The sequence below is a fragment of the Mustela nivalis genome (assembly GCF_964662115.1).
Source record: "Mustela nivalis genome assembly, chromosome: 4".
NCBI classification, from domain to species: Eukaryota; Metazoa; Chordata; class Mammalia; order Carnivora; family Mustelidae; genus Mustela; species Mustela nivalis.
In genome coordinates, this window is record NC_139023.1 from 95,039,660 (window position 1) to 95,060,968 (window position 21,309).

The 21,309-nt window shown below is 39.2% G+C and overlaps 1 protein-coding gene across 50 annotated transcripts in view; it reads right to left on the reverse strand.

Moving 5' to 3' along the window:
* Nucleotides 1–215: 215 nt before the first annotated feature.
* ANK2 (ankyrin 2) overlaps nt 216–21,309 on the reverse strand; it is a 661,731-nt gene continuing 640,637 nt past the window's right edge. For 25 of the 50 annotated variants that reach the window (XM_082727904.1, XM_082727928.1, XM_082727940.1 and 22 more), the window contains 10 exons: nt 20,119–20,193; nt 17,754–17,885; nt 16,622–16,765; nt 13,990–14,275; nt 12,050–12,338; nt 8,995–9,078; nt 8,728–8,892; nt 7,516–7,698; nt 6,060–6,151; nt 216–2,483 (listed from right to left, as the gene is read on the reverse strand). In XM_082727904.1, coding sequence (XP_082584030.1) covers nt 2,300–2,483; nt 6,060–6,151; nt 7,516–7,698; nt 8,728–8,892; nt 8,995–9,078; nt 12,050–12,338; nt 13,990–14,275; nt 16,622–16,765; nt 17,754–17,885; nt 20,119–20,193 — 1,634 coding nt within the window. In that variant the 3' untranslated portion in view covers nt 216–2,299. Of the gene's footprint in view, nt 2,484–6,059; nt 6,152–7,515; nt 7,699–8,727; nt 8,893–8,994; nt 9,079–9,601; nt 9,695–12,049; nt 12,339–13,989; nt 14,276–16,621; nt 16,766–17,753; nt 17,886–20,118; nt 20,194–21,309 lie in introns of all 50 variants that reach the window. The other 25 variants (XM_082727947.1, XM_082727901.1, XM_082727946.1 and 22 more) reach the window with 3 other exon arrangements.

Sequence of the window (21,309 nt, forward strand, 5' to 3'; positions counted from 1 at the left end):
TAACAAAAACAAACGTTTTTTGAGGGCAAAGACAAACTCTGTTCCTCTCCCTGTTTAATACGGTGTTGGGCCGTATAGCATATTCATCCCCGAATAAAAACTACAAGGAAAGGAGGGATTTGTGCCCTTTTTGGCTTCAAATCTGTGTCATTGCTTTAGTAATCGTATCTCCTAAAATCACAGATTAAGTGGTAAAGAAGAAGAAATACTGTTGCCACATTTAACACTTGTACATTTTATTTAATTAAATCAGCCATTGTACACATTGCAGCTATGTATTGTTAGTGTTGTATTTTTTTTTTCCAGTAACTAATACATGCCCTCATAGATATATTCAATTAGTGTTATCACCATGGGAACAAGATGCTGATTCATCAACTGAAAATTCACTTCTTCTCACAGTATTCAAGTTTTTTGATTACACAGCAAAAATCAAAAATCAAAAAAAGGTGAATAACCATTATGTTGTTACACAGACGTCATCTGCACTGCAAAGAACACAACAGAAATGCTTTTCTTGAGCTCCAGTGAAGGTTTTGACAAGAAGGCCATGGCGTGTCTCAAAAAGTTTCACCATTGAGCCTCTCTCATTTTGGCTGCCAAAGAAAGCTTTATTTCCTATCCAACTGCCAGAAAGTGCTAGCGTTTGAGGCTTTAAGAGATTTGGCTTGTGGGAAACCTCCCTCCCAGGAAATTTTCTCCCTTGGCAACATTACTTGAAATGATGAAGTGCCATTGTTTGTCACATTTGTTTTTGACTTTCGGAGCAATGAGTCATTTTTGCACAACAGGAAAAGACCAGATAGAATTGGAAAATGTTCAATCCCTGGAGGATAGACTCTTTTTTTTTTTAAATTTCATCTTCATTGAATATACTTTTCTTTAACAAATAACTGATTCGAAATGTATACTGTTTATATGAATATATTTGTGAATATATATATATGTTAAAATGCTACACAGTTTCAACCACTAGAGGAATAAGGAATAGGACATGGAAATCACTCAGATGATTAAAGTTCCTTCTCTGAAACAAACAAAAAAGTGCACAAATGCACTTAAGAGTTTCCAAGGGAGTTTGGATTTCAAATAAATAAATCAAAAATTTTAACCAAAACCAAATTTGTAAGGATTTCTCAACCTTGTCTGCAAGCTAAAAAACAGACCCAGCAGAAGAGTGAAAAGTGCTTGCTCAGGGTCAAAAGAATGAAAACCATCAGTATGATTAGAAGAGTTTTGACTGTGGTTTTGATTTTTAAATGCTACATGCAGGTATTAGAGAAGATATAAACCCGGAGGGGAGGAAAGAAAACCACTCCAACAGGGTGAAGGAGTTTAACCTTTTGCGTAGGGGGTAAATCTTGTTTCCAATGGATTATCTACAGTGCAGTGGCCAGGAGAAAGTACCACCAATAAGACAGCGTGGTTTGCTAAAGCAGCAATGAAAACTGGAAAACTACAGTAGTTATAGCTTTTAAAATACCCTGCCAATGTGTCCAAAATCTAAAAGACCTGAAGATGCTAGAATGCCACAGGATGTGGTGGCTAGCCGCTGAATACCTCACTGTTTCTTTCCTTTTGCCTTCTGCTCCCCTTCTCCCCTCCCTCGTGTGGCCGTTGGGGAATCATAAACCAAGGCTGGCCAGCACCAGCAGTAAGTGCTTAGTTAGGATAGTCCTTGAGGTTATTAACCATCTTTTACTAGGAGCAACGGCTACTCTGGAAGTTCTAAGGACTTGGTAGGTCTGAAGGGCTGCTTTTGCAGTCCAACTGTATTATCACTCGATTGTGTTAGCAATATGGTAATTAACCATTGTTCGGCAATTTCTAGAGGCCTTTTATTCCATGATGCCCAGTGTAGTTATGATAGGCAGTGGTTTTAATTTTAATATGTTGTTCATCTGAGCATTTGAGCTATATACATGGTACGAGGGTATCCCTCGGAAGGACTCCTGGACATCATCACTTGAAGAGGTCTGTAGGTGAAGTTCTTCTGATCGATGGATTTTCGTGAAGCTTGTATAGGAGCAAAGAACGACGGAGGTGGCCAGTTCCCAGTTTAGCACAGACACAACAAAGTAGTGGATACAGCATCCAGACTGAAGGATGCTCTCTTTGGTCACAAATCAGCTTACAGTGAAAGAGGACGGGGAAAAACTGAAACAGAATGCGGTGTGTATTTGCTAAAAGTGGAAGTGTCAGGGTATCCCATTAGGCTGGGGAGGTCACTCTGCTAATGAAACAGGAAGTTGCATATTGAATGAATGCATGGTTTCTGGTGTGAGGACTGGGCAGCCCCTCATTTGGCCTCTTGCTTCGAGTCCTCCTTGCAGAAATGCCGAAGGAGTTGCTGGAGGTCATGCTGGAGGTCATCTTGGTCTAGTGCTTCTGGTACATCCTCCAGGTGCTCCAAGTAAATGCGTTTTCCATGCTGGTCCTTCACCACAGCCCTCTTCTGTGTACTGGCTTTACTCATTGTTGTCCTGGAGGAAAGCAGACAAGAAAGAATTATGCTTTCTTCACTGAAACGCAGCTGCCATCTTTGGAATGGGGGTAACCATGACATAAAAGCACTTTACTGTCCTACCTATGGATACTTCCACACTAGCCATCTTTCCACATCTTTCTTTTAAACGTGGCCTCTCCCGTCTGACATGAGTCATGCAATGTTTTAAAGTCTTTCGGAATAAAGAATGTTTTTTAAAACCTTAAGAACTATTTCAAGTAACTAAAACCATGCTTTAATAGGATTCTCTCCAAGAGTAACTGTATAATCATTCTTGTTTTGCTAAGGTGCCCTGATTTGAAAGAGCTTGGGTGGCATAATTGGTTGGGCATCAAACTCTCCATTTTGGCTCAGGTTGTGATCTTGGAGTTGTGGGATTGAGCCCCACATTGGGCTCCACACTCAGAAGGGATCTGTTTGAGAATCTCTCTCCTCCCCTCTGCCTCTTCCACTCATGCTCTCTCTTTCTAAAATAAAAAAATAAATCTTAAAAAAGGAAAAAAAAAGAAAGAGCTCGGCTCCTCCTGAAGCAGGGATTCCATATGTACTTTTTGACAGGCTGAGAAAAATACTTTTTGATTTTTTAAAACATCTTAGCTGCCAGCTTAATCCTTAGAGTTGCATCCTGTTCTAGAAAAACGTTTCCATGAGCTATAGATCTTTAAAAACTGGAATCTTATTCTGTCAACCTAGAGGAAGGTGACTGCCAATGAGAGATGAGGGTCTGTCCAGGTGTCAAAACTTCATCTAGAGATGGTGGGGAAGACAGAGGAAAGAGAAAAAACACCGAGAGACAAATTCTTTCTCCATCTGCTCAGATCTCCTTAGACTTTGCCCATTTTTGGTCTTCTATGCCATTGAAGAGTCTGCTGCTTTCTTGGCTCCCTCCTGACTAGTGATTCTTTGACAAAAGGGGCTCTGATGTACTGTGATATTTTGTACTACCATTTTCCTGCATCCTTACTTGAAAATGATTATGCTGTAACCTGTACACCCTCTCTTCTTCTCACTACTTCTAAATATAATTATTCATTCCGTTACTATGTGGTGAGCATTTTTATGTGCCAGGCACTATTATTAAAATGAATAAGGATAATGAATCTCAGAGATTTCAAGCAATGCTCCAAATACAAAATAACATAGTTAGTATGAAGCAGGGCCAAGACTCAAAGGTTCCAGAACCTGAATCTGTAACCATGATGTTACGCATCTTCACTAAAAACCACGGAAGAAATGTTTGTGTCTTTACCCAGAATTTTTCTTACTGATTCCTAGTGTTAAGGAGCTGGAAGTTCTGCCCTTACCATTATTCTACCTTTTAACGCTGCCATGCGTTGAAGATCATCCTGATCTTTGTTTAAGACTTCTATTAGCCAAAATACTTTCAACCTTCTTGTGAGCATCTTTGTTTCCTTCTTCCTTCTTCTCGCATGTTCTCTTCTTCTTACCCTTCCTTCAAACTTCTCTCCTTTCCTTCGACACCACACAAGTTATTTTGTTTTGTTTTGCTTTAAAGATTTTATGTATTTATTTGACAGACAGAGATCACAAGTAGGCAGAGAGGCAGGCAGAGAGAGAGAGGAGGAAGCAGGCTCCCTGCTGAGCAGAGAGCCCCATGTGGGGCTCAGATTCCAGGATGCTGGGATTGTGACCTGAGCCGAAGGCAGAGGCTTAACCCACTGAGCCACCCAGGCGCCCCTCACATGAGTTATTTTGTATCTGAAAGCAAACTTAAATTTGTTCCTTTTTAAAAAAAATTACTTATTTATTTTAGAGAAAGAGAGAGCTAGGGTAAAGGCAAAGGGAGAAAGAGTCCTCCAGCAGACTCCCCAGTGAACATGGAGCCCAATGTGAAGCTTGATCCCAGGACCCTGACATCATGATCTGAATCAGACGCTTAACCGACTGAGTCACCCAGGCGCACCAAATTTGTTCCTCTTGATAACAAGATCAAATTTGGTTCCAGTGGTTGAAATTAGATTTATAACTATTCAGCACTCATAATTTGCATCTCCCAAAAGGCAAATATCTGATTATTTCTGCCAAGAGCTAAAGAAGCCTTCATTGCATTGGCGGTGGGGGTTGGCGGGGTGGGGGCGGTAGGGGGGTGGGGGAGTGATGTTCCTGTCATAGGGCAAACTCTGGTTATTTTGTGCAGATGTGTATAGATGAATGTGTTTGTGAGTATGCATATGCATATAACTCAAGCAGTGGAATGAATCTACTCATGTATTTGGGGGGGCAGTGGGTATGATAAAAAGTCTTCAGCAACATACAAGATAAACGTGTTATACATGACAAATACAGTTCTGGAACTAAAGAGCTATAGAATTTAATTGAGTTGTCTGTATCCCTGGCTTCAAATTCACCAGCTGTAACTGAGATGACTGAGAACTTTGGATTAACTGGTCCCTAAATGTAGTCCAATTTAAAGAGCTCATGATGCTGGGGTGTGCACATGGTTTATGTGGTTTTGTCTGAGTAACTGAATAACAGACTTAAAAGTTCAGAGTACAAAAAGCACTTTATCCTTAATTTACATAGCATTTTTAAAGTTCTCTGAGCAATTATACTCTTCAATTCTTAGCTGCTGCTGCTGTTCACATGGGATTGGAGGGTGGAATTGTGACAGAACCTTTAATTCACTGTTCCTAATTATTATGTTCTACGGGCTAAAAATAGCTTTGTAGAGTACTATAAATGACAATCTTCTTCTTCTTTACAATGAAGTGGAAAGCACAATAGTAACTTGAGTTTCCATTGTGCCTTTTCACTGCAAAGCTGAGAGCGCATCATTAGCTTTGTGCTGCTAGAGGACCAGAGAGAAGGGCCAGGAGATGAGGCAAGAGGCAAGGGTGCTCGAGTTCATACATCAAATAGGTGATACGGACAGGCTAACCAGGGAGTTTCACAGCTGGCCCCCTTTCTTAGGCACAAAAGTGAGGTGCTTACTGCTTTTATGGCACTTTCTAAACTTCATAGAGTTCCTGGTTTCAGCATTGCTAGGTACATTCAGGTTTGGGGATATCAAACTCATGCTCATGTTATTTGCCACTCACATGCGGAATCATGAAACAGCTTAAAGCTTTTGGAAGGAGGTTAAAAGAAAAAAAAAGATTTTTAAAAAACCCAAAGCATGTACCACACAGTTATGATTTGCTAAGACTGAACTGAAAGTAGCTGGTCACAAGATTAATTTGCGAGCAGCTGATTAGATTTCTCCTCATATGAGCTCCAAGTCTATCAACACAATGGAAGATCCCAGCCAGGAGGCCTCAGCGAAATGGATGCCTTGCTAAAACCCAGGGAGTGACTGTGTCAACTGGTGTCTCGTTCTCCTCAAGCCTTGCTATTACATTCAAAGCATCCAGAGGACGCTACAGGCATGACAACTGACAGATCTACCACTTGACAAAAGTGTACGATGCAGAAAGAGTTGGAAGTTCCCAAGGGATGTTAGGGTATATGTAGAGGCTGTTTTTATTTTCTTAAAATTGGGGAAAAAAAACTCCAGGTGTTAGTTGGCAAAGCATAACCCCATGCTAACCCAAACCTTTTAATGACTGATCCATCCTCTTTCAGGATTTCATTCTCTACTAAACTGGGGAAGTGCACTTTCATGTGGCTACCTGTGTAAGTCAAAGCCTAAAGAAAAAAGAAAACAGGACAAAACCCATTGTAAACCATAGACTTAAAAAGAATCTATTCCGGTGCTTAATCGCTAATGAGTATAAGAAGCTATAGTTGAAAGGGTAAATAAAAACAATCTCGGGATCAAATAAAAGAATCGAGTTTTATCTAAATTCCTCCCATTTGTGAGGGACATGTACTACGATGCAGGTAAATAACGTCTGCACTGACCGACTTCTGATTTGCTCCTCACCTCACCCCTTCTCTTCCCAGTGGAGACTCTACCGATCACTATAATGATTAGAGGCAAAACAAGCAACAAATGAATAAGACCCAAAGTGTACAACTCACACAATTCATCTTCTGATTATCCAAGGTCCTTAAAAGTATTTAAATAAGGTATGCCTTTTATACCTCAACGCCTTCATATACAATCTCGGCATATATTGTGGGTAAAAAAGAGGACACACGTGTAACATTTAACTTCAAAAGGGCTCAATAGCAAAAAGTGTTTTGTAGATATTTGCATAGGTCCACAATCCCTTAGTCAAACCCTTGGGGCCAGATGTGTTTCAGAACCCAGAATTTTTTTTTCTTTTTGGATTTTAGCAAGGTAATATGATACATACTGTATGTTTCAATACCCCAGAAGGGGCCGGGGCAGTATCCTGTAATCAAACTCATACATATATCAACAGCAAACCATATGAATATTCACTCTAGGGAGGACCAAAACTCCTTCCAAGTCCTAATAGCTCCGTATTAGTTCATATTAAGTTCTGCCACCAAATTAACTTGCTACTAAGCTACAAAATTTGTTTCGGTTTCAGAATTTTTAAATTTTTGAATCCTAGTAAGGGTCTGTGGGTCTGTCACTGTGGACCCATATCCTAGTTCCTGAAAATCAGAGCTTAAATAATGACAAATACTTACTTTATTTCTAGGTTTAAAATAAAACTGAATCTTCTTTAATGTCAATCTTCAGAAATATTTGAGAATATTAGTTAGTAAAGATAATTTGCAACCTATTTATTTCTTTTTCTTATTAATTGGGAACTTACTTCTGGGACTTCCTAGCAAGATGTACAATCATGACCTAATTCCAGAGATTCTGATTCTGATTCAGCTGAAGGGAATTCTAGTCATCTAGCTTTTTAAAAGCATTTAAGATGACATTGATGAATACCACAAGTTGTGGAAACATTACCTCACTGTACAAGTTATTCACACAGGAATTCTACTCTCTTGAATTTTTCTGCACCTTTCCATGAATACACATATGGAATGACATGATGATAACCATTTTCTTTTTAAACACAAAGCAAACATAAAATATACATATACCACACAAAAACATGAAAGTGATAATGCTTCTATACCTCTTCAAAGTCATCTTTGGCTGAAGGAAGATCAGTGGCTAAACTAGAATCACCCAGATGTTTCTCCATCCTCTCTCCATGTACCATAGTTGTTTTAACAACTTTGCTGACTCTACGGCCTTCCACTGGTTCAGCCTGAAATTGTGAGGTACTGGACAAAATGCTGGGCTCAGACAAAGTTACCTAATGAATGAAGGACACACGATACATGGTTTCTGACTGCCACAATGTCACAGTGATGAATTCTTTCATATAAAACAAACAAACAAATAAAAAAACCCAAAACCATACAATGATATATACTGGTCTTCCAGAAAACAGTATTTTGGAAAAGAGAAGCAGTTACAGAAAGAAAGAAAAAGCCTGTAATCAACTGGTGATGCTTCTGTGGAAGAGTCTACGTACACAGCACCAAACTCATGAGTCACCTGAATGAAAACCCGTCAGGAAGTCTTGTAAATAAGAAACCAATTGCTCAGTGCAATGCAGACATAACAGCCTGTTGATAAACTCTCTCCTCCATGTTTAAATGGTTTTGACATTAAGAAGATAAAACTAATCCCCATAGGAGAAACTCTCAAAGATATGAGAAACCAAAAAAGTAGATTTCTGGAAAAACTTTGTGCCTGATAATAACATTTTGAGGATGTGAATGAATGCAAAACAGTGATGGTGTCCCAAATTACACATCAAAGAGAGTAAATGTTTCTCAAAGAGAGTAGAATGGAAAGAGAAAACTAGAGGAAAGGGAATTTCTGGACCCTGCCTTTAGCAACTCTGAAATGCACAAGTTTAAATATCAAATATTTATCAACAGGGCCCTACAGAGGCTGCCACGCTGTCTGTGGAACAAGTGCCACAATGCAGTTGCAAGGGACTTTCCGTGACATACTGCTTGCCAGCCGACGGAACTCTGGTCTTTTAAAATTTGACTTCTGGATTTCTATTGTTACGTACGCAACCATGAACTGAACAGAAAACAGAAATAAGAAAGACCAAACAGAGATCATGAATACAATGGCTACAAATCTCCTCGATGGTTATTTTAAAATGCCACAAAATCATGAAGAAAAAAATGAATGTACAACTGAAAGTAGGGTGCCATGTAATGGGGAGCCGTGGGGCCAATGTGGGTAAACAATGTCACCCACCTCTTCTGACTCTATTTCACACTTGTCCATAAAATCACGTTGGAGAATCTGATGTTCTTACCTCTGACTGTTCGGTGTCACTCTTTAATACAATGCGTTTCATGACTTTGGAATAGCCATCTCCTTCCTCAATGCTGATGGGTCCCTGGGGCGTTCCCTGCATCGTAACCTCCTCTTTCTCTGTGCCATCAGAGGACACATACCGCCTAATGACTTTCCTAGTGACCTGAAAGATATTTTATTCATGGATCTTGTTTTTGAGGGACCGTACTGGGGGACTGATACGTTTTAAGCAGGAGGTTTGAAATCAGTCACATTAGGACGGTACCTTCTTGACCACAGTGTGTCCATGCTCATCGATGTATTCTTCTTCTGTGACTGTTTCCGGGGGTATGTCAGGCATATCATCTCCCTAAACGGTTGAGAGAAAAGGGTCACTTCTGTCTTTGGCACTGATTCTGGGAAACTCTTCCCAAGGGCTTATAATGGGAGCCATGTTAGAAAATGAAGGAAGCTACTGAGAAGCACTGCTGAGATGCCGAGTCCTGTCAAGTAGTATGTTTAAAGGAAAGAAAAAAAGAAAGAAAGAAAGAAAAAAAAAAGGGTGGGTGATAACATGCTTAGGCGAACTGGACCAAAGTTAGGTGTACAACAAACACACAAACAAAAACGGACAAGCGAGGTGAGGTGGGCAGAACGGAAGAAGCGCTCTCACTCTAGCTGTTTGCTCTCTCGAGGTGGGCTGCCAACGTCATCACCACTGCATTGTTTTTTTTTTTTTAACAAACCAAACTTAGGAGAGTTAGGGATCTGCTTTTGAATGGCCATGCACTCCCTGAAGAGCATGCCAAGCCCTCATTGCTCCAGGTCTACCACTCTCTAAGGGTTACGGGGACAGAAGTGTCCCGGACGTGCAGTAACGTAACAGCTATTACCTGAATAATCACTCGTCGGCGGACAACCCTGGTAGTTACCATCGCCTCCTCATCTGAGCTGGCCTCCAGCTCACCTAATTCCTCTGTTAGCTCCTGGTGGAAGCATGGAAGCATGGTTTTGTTTAACACACTAAGGAATGTCTTCACTACTGGTTTCTGCTTTAGTTGTCTCATTCCTGGAGGCTTTGGTGGAAAAGCCAGCAGGGCAAACAGGTGTATATAAGAAAATAGATTTTTTGTTCAATGAATGAAAAAAAAAATTATGGAATTATGAAAGCTGTCTGAGTGCCCATCTGTCAAAATCTGTCAGAAGAAATGTGCAGCTTGTCCACATCACTGCTTGGACTTAAACTCCTGATAAACCACCAGATGTAAACACAGAACTCAAGCAACACAAAAAACCATTTATAAGCCACTTACACTCAGGCTTTAGGCTTGGAATGATTAACTCAGAGGTATAGAAATAACTTAAGCTTGTAGCAGAACTTTCTGCAAAAAGCCACAATTTCCCAGTAGCTGTTAACTAGCCAGTGGAGCATCTCCCTGGCAACAAAAAAGGCAGCCTATGAATACTAGACTCATTTTGCAGAGAAGTTAAGATGGACTGGCCAGTCTGATGTTATGGGTCTGGCCCAGAGTCAGAGATGGAGCTGAAGACATAATTTTAGATTAGAACACATATCTCAGGAGCATTCTATCAAATCACTTTCCTAATAGGATGATTTTTTTTTTTTTTTAAAGAAGACTCAATGAAATTTTTTCGACGTATTTTTGAATACCTGATGTATTTCTACATGCTTTTCCACGAAAGGAAGATCTGCAAAATTTTAAGCAAATTTTACTTTAAAAACATTCGGGAATCTGCCACCCAGAAATATGATCAGCACGAAAAGTGACTGAAATTGGATCCTCAAGATAAGGTCATGAGAAGTTAAGAGTCAAAATAAGAAGCATCACAGAGGTAACTGGATATTCATTAAGAATAAATGGAACAGACCTGTGTAAAGTGGAATACAGAAGGACTTATCAAAATTTATTTATGTGCATTAAAAAAATAAATGAATTATGCAGATAATTGTTTGAAATCTATACTTCATTTAGCCACTGGATTCTTAGGCTCAATTTCATTAACTTCTAAGTCCAGATAGCATCTTTGAAACACTTTTACTAGAATTCATTTAAGCCAAGAACTTGGGAGATGAATAATTCTGTGCAAAAGTAAACTTAAAATAAAATTCCATTCATGGGATGAATTTATTATTTAAGGTAACTGCCAAAATTGGGACATAGTTCTCATTTGCCTGAACCTCTCCTAATTATAGTTATGATTTTAGACAAATCCTGCTAGCAGATGTCATCCTCATAGTGAACCAAAATAAATGTAGGCCTTAAGCCCGCAGATAAGTTGTATCACTTGTTTCCCCAAAAAGTTTCAGTTCTTTTATATAACTCATTCTTTACTACTAAGACATATATTAATGCTTCAAAAACACTTTGAGGTAGAAAATGTTTTTGAATTCTGAAAGGAAAAATATATAATTTAATTTATATTAAATTATGTTTAATGCAAACAGATTCTGGGTCCTGCTTCCCTCCCTGAGAGTCATTTTGATTCAGGAGCTCTGAGGAGGGCTCAAACCCCCGCCATTAATGCTGAGGGATATGAACAGTTTAGAATGCCTTTTGAGAAGAAACGGTTTAAATGAATTTCTTTTTTTTTTAAATATAATTTTTTATTTTTTATAAACATATATTTTTATCCCCAGGGGTACAGGTCTGTGAATCACCTAAGACGGTCTCCACCCTTCTTCGCAACATCAAAACTCACGTAAGGGCAAAGGCAAGAGTGTGACGTCAACTCTTGCCCCAGTCAGGGATCCCGATGTTCTGAATCAGCAGTAAGTTTACGTACCATGTCCCTTTTCAAAGTCCTTCTTAAAACAGACATAAGGAGATCTATTTTGGAAATAATTTTTCCTTTAACAAGAAAAACTTGTTTGGGGAAGTAAGCCCCATGGGACAGCCACAGTCTGCCTGCTCATCGTTTGATGGCACAGGCAGATCTACCCGGAGTCTGGCTCCCACAAGATGCCGTGGCTGGCATCTACCTGAGGCCCCGCGAATCCCTCCCACTAGTCTGTACTCCTGTGGTTATCAATTTTGAAAAGCTCTATCGGGTATCTTGATTCATCCCAGTGTTCATTTTCCTTAGCAAAAGGTTTTTCAGTTGTAAAATTACAGCTCGTGGTCAAATAGCTAGAATTGGAATGTGTATCATTTTTTTTTCTAGATTCTCTGGTTGGCCCCAGGTTTTAAAAGGGATTGAGGGGTTCACATGACCCAGGTTAATTTTTTTTCAGGGAAAAAAATAAGCCAGTAGAGAAGTGGAAACTGGGGAAGGTTTGTAGCTTTGCTTCCTATGGGCAAGGAAAACGAAGAGATTCTTACCTTATGGAAAGCTTCATCTTCATTGAGCCTTTCAAGATCCTGGGGCTGGTTATTAGCAGACTCCACAATCACAAGGCTGGTTTTCTGAGAACTCTCCTCCGCATGTTCTGGGGCTTCTTCAGGTTCTTGTATGATGGGAGAGTCTCCCTGCTCACTAGATGTTGGGGTCTGGAGGTATGGCCTCTCCTCCTCAGGAGGGGTCCTAATTTCCTCAGGGGTCTTGCTGGGAGAGCCAGATACAGCCGTGGCCTTTTGAGTCTCTGACACTTCCGTCCCTGGGGTTGTCACACTGAAATGGAAAAGCCAAGCTATACCAGAAGAGTATACACATTCTTCCTACTCCCAAAGCAAGAGAATTAGAAGGAAAATGGAATTTATCTTCATGGTCCATGGAAGTTAAAATAAGTTTTGTAGATGTGGCCAAGAAAGGAAATTTGAATAAAAATCATATGTAACATATCGTATAGAGTTACAGATCATTGATCTAGCATTGACAGGGAAAGATGTATTCTAAAGATAAAAATTATCCCAAAATGTATTACCATTTCCTAATCCCCACAAAGTATATAAATTATAATTTCATCTTTTCTTTGATAACTCAAGGGGATCTTGAAGATTTGAGGAGGTTTATATGAAAAAGTTCTGTAGATAATAAGGCTTTCGAGACAAGAATCAAAGTTTGGGAAAAAAATTTTAAGAACCAATATACAAACTGCATGTTAATATCTCTATCATAATTGTAAATAGAGAGGGAGTCTTACAATACCTCTGGAAAACTGTATTACTTGATGGAGAGACCTAGTTAAAACTTTTTCTACTGATATAATTTGGAGTTACTCCAAGGCAATCTTTGTAATCTCATTTTCTAAGTAAGAGAATTTTCTGCTTTTTCTGTTTAACTTATTGCAAATTTCTGTCACTCCACAGATGTTAAGTGCCCAGAGTGCCTCTCTGATATGCCCTCTTTGCTTCCCATCTTTTCCTTTTTTTTCCTCTCTTCTTTCTGCTCTCCCCTAAAATCTAAAGGTGGTTGGCAGGTGGTGGCTCAGTGGAAAAAGGGCTGATTTTCTTACCCATTTCACCTCTTCTTAAGTTCCAGTGACCCCAGCACAAAGCTCACTTAATGACAAGAGCCATGCTATGACGCAATCTCCTGACACACTAGTCTCAGATTTCAGGGGACGCATTTGCCTTTTGCAAGATCTGTTTTCTTCCTCTAAATAGCAAGTGCCGTTCAAACAACTCTCTTTCTCCTTCGCTTCTAGAAAGGCCAGAACTTGAGTTCTGAGCTGCCTGCTCCGTCGTTTCCTTTCACCAGAAGCTCTCTGGAAAACTTCTCTTTAGTCCCACTCTGACCACACCCCACCTTATTTTAATGGTCTTTCATTCTGTGTGAATCATCTCTGCTGTGTTTCCAATTCTACTCTTAGCCACCCCACCACTCTGGAGAAACATACCGAGGGCTGTTTCACCTACACTGACTTTTCACGCTCTGAACGGGCTATGGGACAACTGGCACATACCAGAGCATTTCAGTCCTGTCTGAGGGGCAGGACTCTTACAAGCAATAAGAATGAGGTTCACGTGAAATTGTATAGTTGAAACAACGCTTTCACGGGCACGTCCTTGACTTGTGACCCTATGAGATGAATATGGTGCATATTACTCTAATTTAAAGATGTGAAAACAGAAACCAAAAGGGCTTTGGGACTTGCCCAAGGTCACAGAACAGGAAGTTGGTGCAAGCAGGCCTCCCACACAATGCTGTCACAATTCTGTCTCAGAACATTTGCTCTTTGTCTGTAGTTCTGGCCCTTGTTATCGGTGGGGTTCTTTGCAAACTATCTGAAAATAATTCACAGCAGTATATGCCTGGCACTCCTGTCACACGGGCTTGTTCCTTGGAATTGCACATGACAGGCTTTTCTTTTGAAACTCACAAGTACTCCTGCTGACACTCGAGAGATGACTCTTCAGGCCGATCTTGCATTTTCCCTGAGAAATCCTGTTGGGCTTGCTCCTTGTGAGTCTGGGGAAAGAGATCTGTTGCTGAGCTGTCCCCCTCTACTTTGGGGATGCAATCCTGAAAAGTGGAATAACCGACAGAAATGTCTTCCTCTGAGACAATAGGAGGGTGCTCGCAAGACTCGCTCTCTTTAGAAGCAACTCGCTCCTCTTTCTGCTTGTGCTGTGTGGTGCATAGGTCCTCCTGAAGGGCTGAGAACCCTGCGGGGCACAACAATTTTAATTCAGTATTTAATCACAGCTCACTTATATTAAAGAGGTAAATATTAAAGAGTAACAATAGGTAATACATTCTAAATACTGATTATGCATTGGGCACTGTTCTAGGTGCTTTGGAAGTATTGACTTGTATTAACAACGTTCTGGGGTGAGTACCCTTTTCACACAGCATCTCTCAAGCCAGGCTAAGGAATTTTACCATATCCAAGGCAAGGAGGAGCCCCTGAAAAATTTTTGGTAGAGGTATGACTGACGTGCATCTATTTATTTATTCACTCAACAGATCTATATGGAGTATCGACAGCATAGTAGGTGCTGTTTAGGATGTTAGACATGAAGCAATGAACAAGTCCTCACTGAACTTTTATTTCTGCAGATACAAATTTATGACATATTTTAGAAGAAAAAGAAACCAGGGTAAAAGTACAGAGCAAATAGGGCTAGTGTGTTAGATAGATTGGTCAGGAAAGAGTCCTGTTAGGAGATGATTTTGAGCAGAGGCCTGAAGTAAGTGAGAGAAACAGGTACTGAGGTATTGATGCTCTGAGAGGAGAAGAGTCCACTAGAGTGGAGGTAACAAAAAGTAGCTGAGACCCACAGCCTGAGAACACATAGGTGCCCAGGGAACTACAGAGAGCCCAGGTCTCTGGGTTTTATGGAAAAGGAGAGAGATGGGAGATAGGACAAGCTTTCACTGAACAGTAACACACACCATCACTGAAATCTAGGAAAAGAAGCTACAGAAAGGAACTGAGGAAGAATAGCCAGTAAAATTGGGGGGAAAAAACACGGAAGGAGGGTATCCTGGAAAGTGAATGAAGAAAATATTTTAAGAAGAGATTAATTTTTTCATCAAATATTACTAAGGGGCACATGAGGTGAAGACTGAAAAATTACTCACTATATTTGGCAATGAGGAAATAACTGGTGAGTTTTAGGAGACTGTTTTCTGTTGGGTGGTGATGACAAAAGACTGAGTGGCATGGACTCTAGAGACAGCTCTAAAGAGAACCAGAAGACATGAAGCAGATAGAGGAAGTTTGGACTTTATTTTTGGAGAGATTTTCTATAAAATAAATGGAGAAACAGAACAAACAGGAAGGGATATAGGGTGAAAGGAATTGCTTTGTTTTGTTTTTTGAAGATGGGCTCTATTAAAGCATGTTTTAGTGCTGTTGAGCATGGTCTAGTTGTAGAATGCCACAGAGGACAACTAAAGCAATGAGGTCCTTTACTGGATAAAAAGGGATGAAATCCAGAAAAAAAGAAGAGATGACAGTTTTAGCAAAGCAAAGACATTTCACAGCAGAAAGAAGGCAGAGTACAGGCACTGAGATGCATGTAGGTTGGTAGATTTGTGAAAGAAATGGACATTTCCTTCAGATGATTCTCATTTTTTCTAGGAAATATGAAGTGTGGTCATCAGTTGTGAATAAGGAGAAGAGAAATGCTGGAAGCTGGAAAGAAGAGGAAAATTCTCGGTATAAAATAGAGATGAGAGGGAAGAAGAAAGAAAGTGAGTGAGCATGTGAATAAATGAGAATGAGAATGTGAAAAAATGAGTACTGACAAGATGGCGGGGCGAATGGCTGGAGGTCCCAGTGGGTCTGAAGAAATGTTGGTGTGGAAGCAAAAGAGGAAGTAAATGTAATGCTTCAAGTTAGGACGCTGGAGTAGTAAAGTCAGTGGTGATGATACAGTCTTGGTTGTGAGCACTGAAATGGGTAGCTCATGTAGAGTAACAGACACAAGTATCAGAAGCCATCAAGGAACTGAGACAAGGGAAATGGATAGGTCATCCATGTTGTTATGAACTGAGTGATTGCATCCCCTTAAAATTCATATGATGAAACCCTAAATCCCAATGCAATAATATCTGGAGGTGCCTTTGGGCTGTAATTGGGTCATGAGGGTAGAGCCCTCAGGAACAGGATTAGTGCCCTTATAAGAAGAGGCCAAAGAGCTAGCTAGGTCTCTTTCCCCCATGTGTGGACATAGCAAGAAGACAGCCATCTGTGACCCAAAGGACAGTCCTCACCAGAACCTGACTATGCTGTCATCCTGATCTCTGACTTCCATTCTCTAGAATGGTGAGAAATAAATTTCTCCTGTTTAAACCACCGAGTTCATGGCATTTTGTTATAGCAGTCCCAACTGATTAAGACAATGGTGAAATAACAAAGAATGAGCAGTATGGGTACCTATAAAATGAGAAAAATGTGTGATAACCAAAGTCCACAGACTGCCCTCTAAAAAAGGGAAGATGTGGTCCAGTTGCCCAAATTAACCACAGATACAAGACGCACCCACACCCACAAACTGTCTGACCTTCACTATGATCCAGTGCGATTGTCTGTTCAATTTCTGCATAGCTATGACTGATGCGCTCCTGGAGAGGCTCTGTGCTGGCCTCCATGAGATGAACAATATCCATTCGGTTGATCTTAGTGAGGCATTCAATGAGACTGGTATCTGGGATAGTAGAGAAAACTCTCATTTATTACTTTTGAGGGGTAAGTACTGTTTTTAAGATCTCTTTCATTTAGTTGTCTTACTAGAATTTTGATATTTGTATAGGAAACAACCAAAGCTTAATTAAAGGTCTTTATAAAAAATAAGCAAACAGAAAAGATACATGCATAGAAAGGTGGGAAAGCATTAGGCATAAGCTCTAAAATAGAATTGCCAGATATTATTATGGGACACACTGTCAAATCTGAATTTCAGATAAAATGAATAAACTATAAAGTATAGATATATCCCAAATATTGCATGGAGGGTACCGATACTAAAAAACTATTTGTTAACTCTCTGAAATGTAACTGGGTGTCCTCTAGTTTCATTTGCCAAATCTGGCAATCCTACCTAGGAGAATGGCAAGAGAGGGAAAGGCAAAAACCAGTAGACTGGTTATAAATAAGGGAGCTCTCTAGGTGATCTTCAGAGAGACACTAAAGGAAGTAGCAAATTTAGACTAGCGGAAGAATGAGATGAAGTAATGGTCTTTATCACCTCTCATTTGATTTGATGTGGTCAGAATATTATATGCAAATCATTATAAAGCATATCTACGTGACATCTTTCCCTCAATTAAGTTATTTAGGAGTAAAGAGAGTAGGAGCTGAAGGCAATGCACTAATTTTCAGGAGCTGAAAACAATGACAAAGGAACAGTGTCCACTCCCGATATTTAGAAAATTTTAGGTCTTTCATAACATTTCTATTAGCAGCCAGAGTTTCCCCTAAACCGACATTATTCATGGGAATATAGTGTAAGAACTGTTATGCAAGATGCGTATTTTAGAAATGTCATAGCTTGCTCTCATTTGCTTATGGCAGTATTTCAGATTGACAACATTCAGTATTTTATTGTTTTACTGAATTTAAATGAAAGGGCTTGTTGAGCAAGACTTAGAGCTCAGCCTTTCGCCTAATGCTTTTCACATAGAGCTCCCACCTACCTGTAGCCTGCCTCCCATCCCTTTCCAGCCAGTACTTCAAGAGAGCATGGCTCTGGTCCTGCAGGGAGTTAGGGTTCTCAATTCGGATTTGATGAATCTGCTCCTCAGTGAAATCCAGTTCTCTTGCTAATTCTAGAAAAGAAAATATTACTCCATAAATACCAGAACTTCAGCATCTCCACACCTGGCTCTGTGATTTCGTAAATGATGCGTTCTTTCTATTGCCGTAATAGTGTTCGTTTTCTCCTCCTGTGCATTAGAAGTGACTCTCAAGATGACTTTGTTTTTCTGTCCCTAACTGTGGAGGTCCTCCTTAAAACTAGGTATGGAATTTGTCTAGCATCCTGCTCAGTAGGGGACCTGCTTCCTTCCCCTCTCTCTGCCTGTCTCTCTGCCTACTTGTGAGCTCTATCAAATGAATAAATAAAAAATCTAAAAACAACAACAACAACAACTAGGTATGGAATTGATCACATTCACAGTGGAAACACTACATTTGAGGCAACGGATGATAAAACGTGCCTAATTCAGGCCCATTTAATTCCAAAATGCAGACTGGACCATTAATACAGGCTTATACTCTTAACCAAGATAATGGAAAATAAATTACTGAGAACAGGAGTAACAGCCTTTCTCACTTTTAATCATCATTAAATAATGTTTTAAGTACTGTAAATCCTATTTCTGGATATTTGGATAAAGACTGGCTGTGGTTATATTACATTGGTTGGATAAACTTTCTTTAATTTGATGTCACTTGAATAAAAGCTCTGGGAAGCATTGATTGACCTAAGGAAAAAGCCACAAAATTTTCCTTTAAAGTCTACCATTAACATAGTACATGGACACTTATACACTGTGGTGTGTATGTGTGTGTGCGCGCAAATAAGTACTCTTTGGATGGCAATCAGCAAATATCTTTCAGAATTAAAAAATACATACCCTTTATTCAGATATTCAATTCTACTTTTAGTAACATGCCCTATAGAGATTCTCATGAAAATACATCAATGCACTACAATATTTGTCATTAACAGGAAACAACCTAGATGTCCAGCAATAAAGGCCACTGATAAAATTATGATACTATCACACAGTAAAACTAAATAGCATTTCTGAGAATGAGATAGATGTCTATGCTGATGGAATATTTACAAGGAATACCATTGAGAAAAATTGTGCTTATTTTAAAATAGTACACCTAGGTGTGGTTACTGCATATTTTTTCCTGAATACATGAGAAAGTGGAAGCAGCTATTTTTGAGGTATGAAGCAAGAAGACCAGAGGCAGGTATGAGAAACTTCTTTACACTTTCAATTTTCTACCATTCTGTATGGTTGTGGGGTTTGAATTTTCAACAAGTACATAGATACTACGTTTTATGCACAAACACACACATACTTAAGAAACAAAATAAATAATTCTGGATGTCACCTATTTAATTAGTCAATCAAGGATATTTTGATGTCCTTCCTTCCCCCTAAATCCCTCAATTAAAAAAAAAAAAAAACCTGATCAGTATTTAACAACTACTTAAATGTGTAAAAGTGAGGAAATGAGAGACTATGGACTTTCAGAGTCCACAATCTGAGGGGTTTGAAGGGGCGAGGGGGTGGGAGGTTGGGGTACCAGGTGGTGGGTATTATAGAGGGCACGGATTGCATGGATCACTGGGTGCGATGAAAAAATAATGAATACTGTTATGCTGAAAATAAAAAATAAAACTAAATTAAATTTTTAAAAAACTAAAAAAAAAAAAAAAGTGAGGAAATGACTATTCTCTCTGCCCTGTTATTAATTATCTTTGTTAAGGGTCTTAGGGATTTCTGTTCATATTGATTTTACAATTCATTTTCTTTTAATAATTTTACATACATTGCAATTTTTATACTTAAAAATCCTATTTCTCAGAAAATTAGTGAAACATCTTATTCCTATGTATTTCAATATGCAACCAAAGCACATTTAGTACTGTTCACAATGAAGATATCTGATATAAGGTATCTAAAGTAAGGAGACCTGGGTTAAATCTCCAACTAAATTTTGTGACAACTGCATCTAACAATGACTCTGAAACACAATAATCCCCTCAAAATTTGGATATCCATGGCTCCCAAAGGAGGAGAGTGACATTTGGTATATTCTCAATATCCCCCGATTTAAAATTCTATTTTTCTAAATTCCAGAGATAACAGAAGGCCTGTCTGGATTTTCTAGCTCAGAGTTTATTATTCTTTTCACTATTCCATGTGGTCTCACCCAAGGAAACAAATACTTTTTCATTGTTAATGACACTTGGCTGATGCAACTGTGTTTCTTAAACAAAGCAAGATCTGTTGAAAAAGTAAGTTACACTAATTTTACCTGTCCAGCTGAAGCCAAGATGATCCGCAATATAAGCCAGCCTTTCCTCGATCCGTTCCTGCTCATCCTGTTGATCTATAGAAGGTCAAAAACAGAATGGCCAAAGGGTGTCTATGACAGGAGAGCAACCACAGTACTGATCATCCAAAGAAAGGAAGTCACTGGTCCAAATATTTGATAATAGCACAAATTAGCTATTATATTTCAAATCATTTTAAAATGTGTGTTTGTCTGATTTCTGGAATGGAATGGGGAGTCAATTTAATTATAAATCATGAAAACCAACTGCTTCCATATCTCTTTAATCAAGACTAGTCACTGGACATATTATAAAAGTTGTTGATTTCTAGTAATCTTAGGACTTTCTTTTTAAAATTATCTGAGAGAATACTGCCCACCAGAAGACAGTCGTCTTGTTCATCAAAAACCAGAAAAATCATAAATAGGATGCCGAAGTAGAGTAACGGGTTAGGACCTCCTATTATTGCCTGTGGCAGCATAGATCACTTCCGGGTCATGTCTGAAAGAAATCATATCCAAGATTTATAAGAGACATAGACCATGGGTTAAATCAGGCCATCCTGGGTTTTTTTTTTTAGTCTGGCCAGAGAAATGTTCCTTGATCCTGGTGACCCTGGAAGAAGGAAGGATAAAAGCGTATATACTTGTGTCAGTTGTATCAATAGGCATAGATGTCTTTTGTGTGAAATTTCTGTCTGCTTACTACTAGGTAAGCTTATATATTATTCCCACAAGCTGTCATTTTCCCCTTGGTTTTTAACCTCCAATAATTGATGGGCAGCATTTTAGGTATGACATTTTCCTATGACACAAATTTAAGAATAATAGTCTTTATTGCAGAGATATTGGAAGACCAGAGGCTACTTCTCAAAGCCATCTATGGTTTCCTTTTTTATAATTCAAAGGGTCATCATCTTCTCACAGTCACTTACATCATGCAAAGTTTGAGTTTTTGTTGTCTGCTGCATCTAATCAGAATATATTCTCCATTCACCTAACACTAAAACAAAGAGCATGGTTTTTTTGTTTTGTTTTTTTGCTTTGTATTTGTTTGCTTTGAGTGTTTACCAGTGGTATCTGAGATCCAACCTTTTGAATCAAAAACAGATCCACAACAATTGGGATTTCGTGATAATGTGAAATCTTCTTGGGCAAATGGCTTCCTAATGA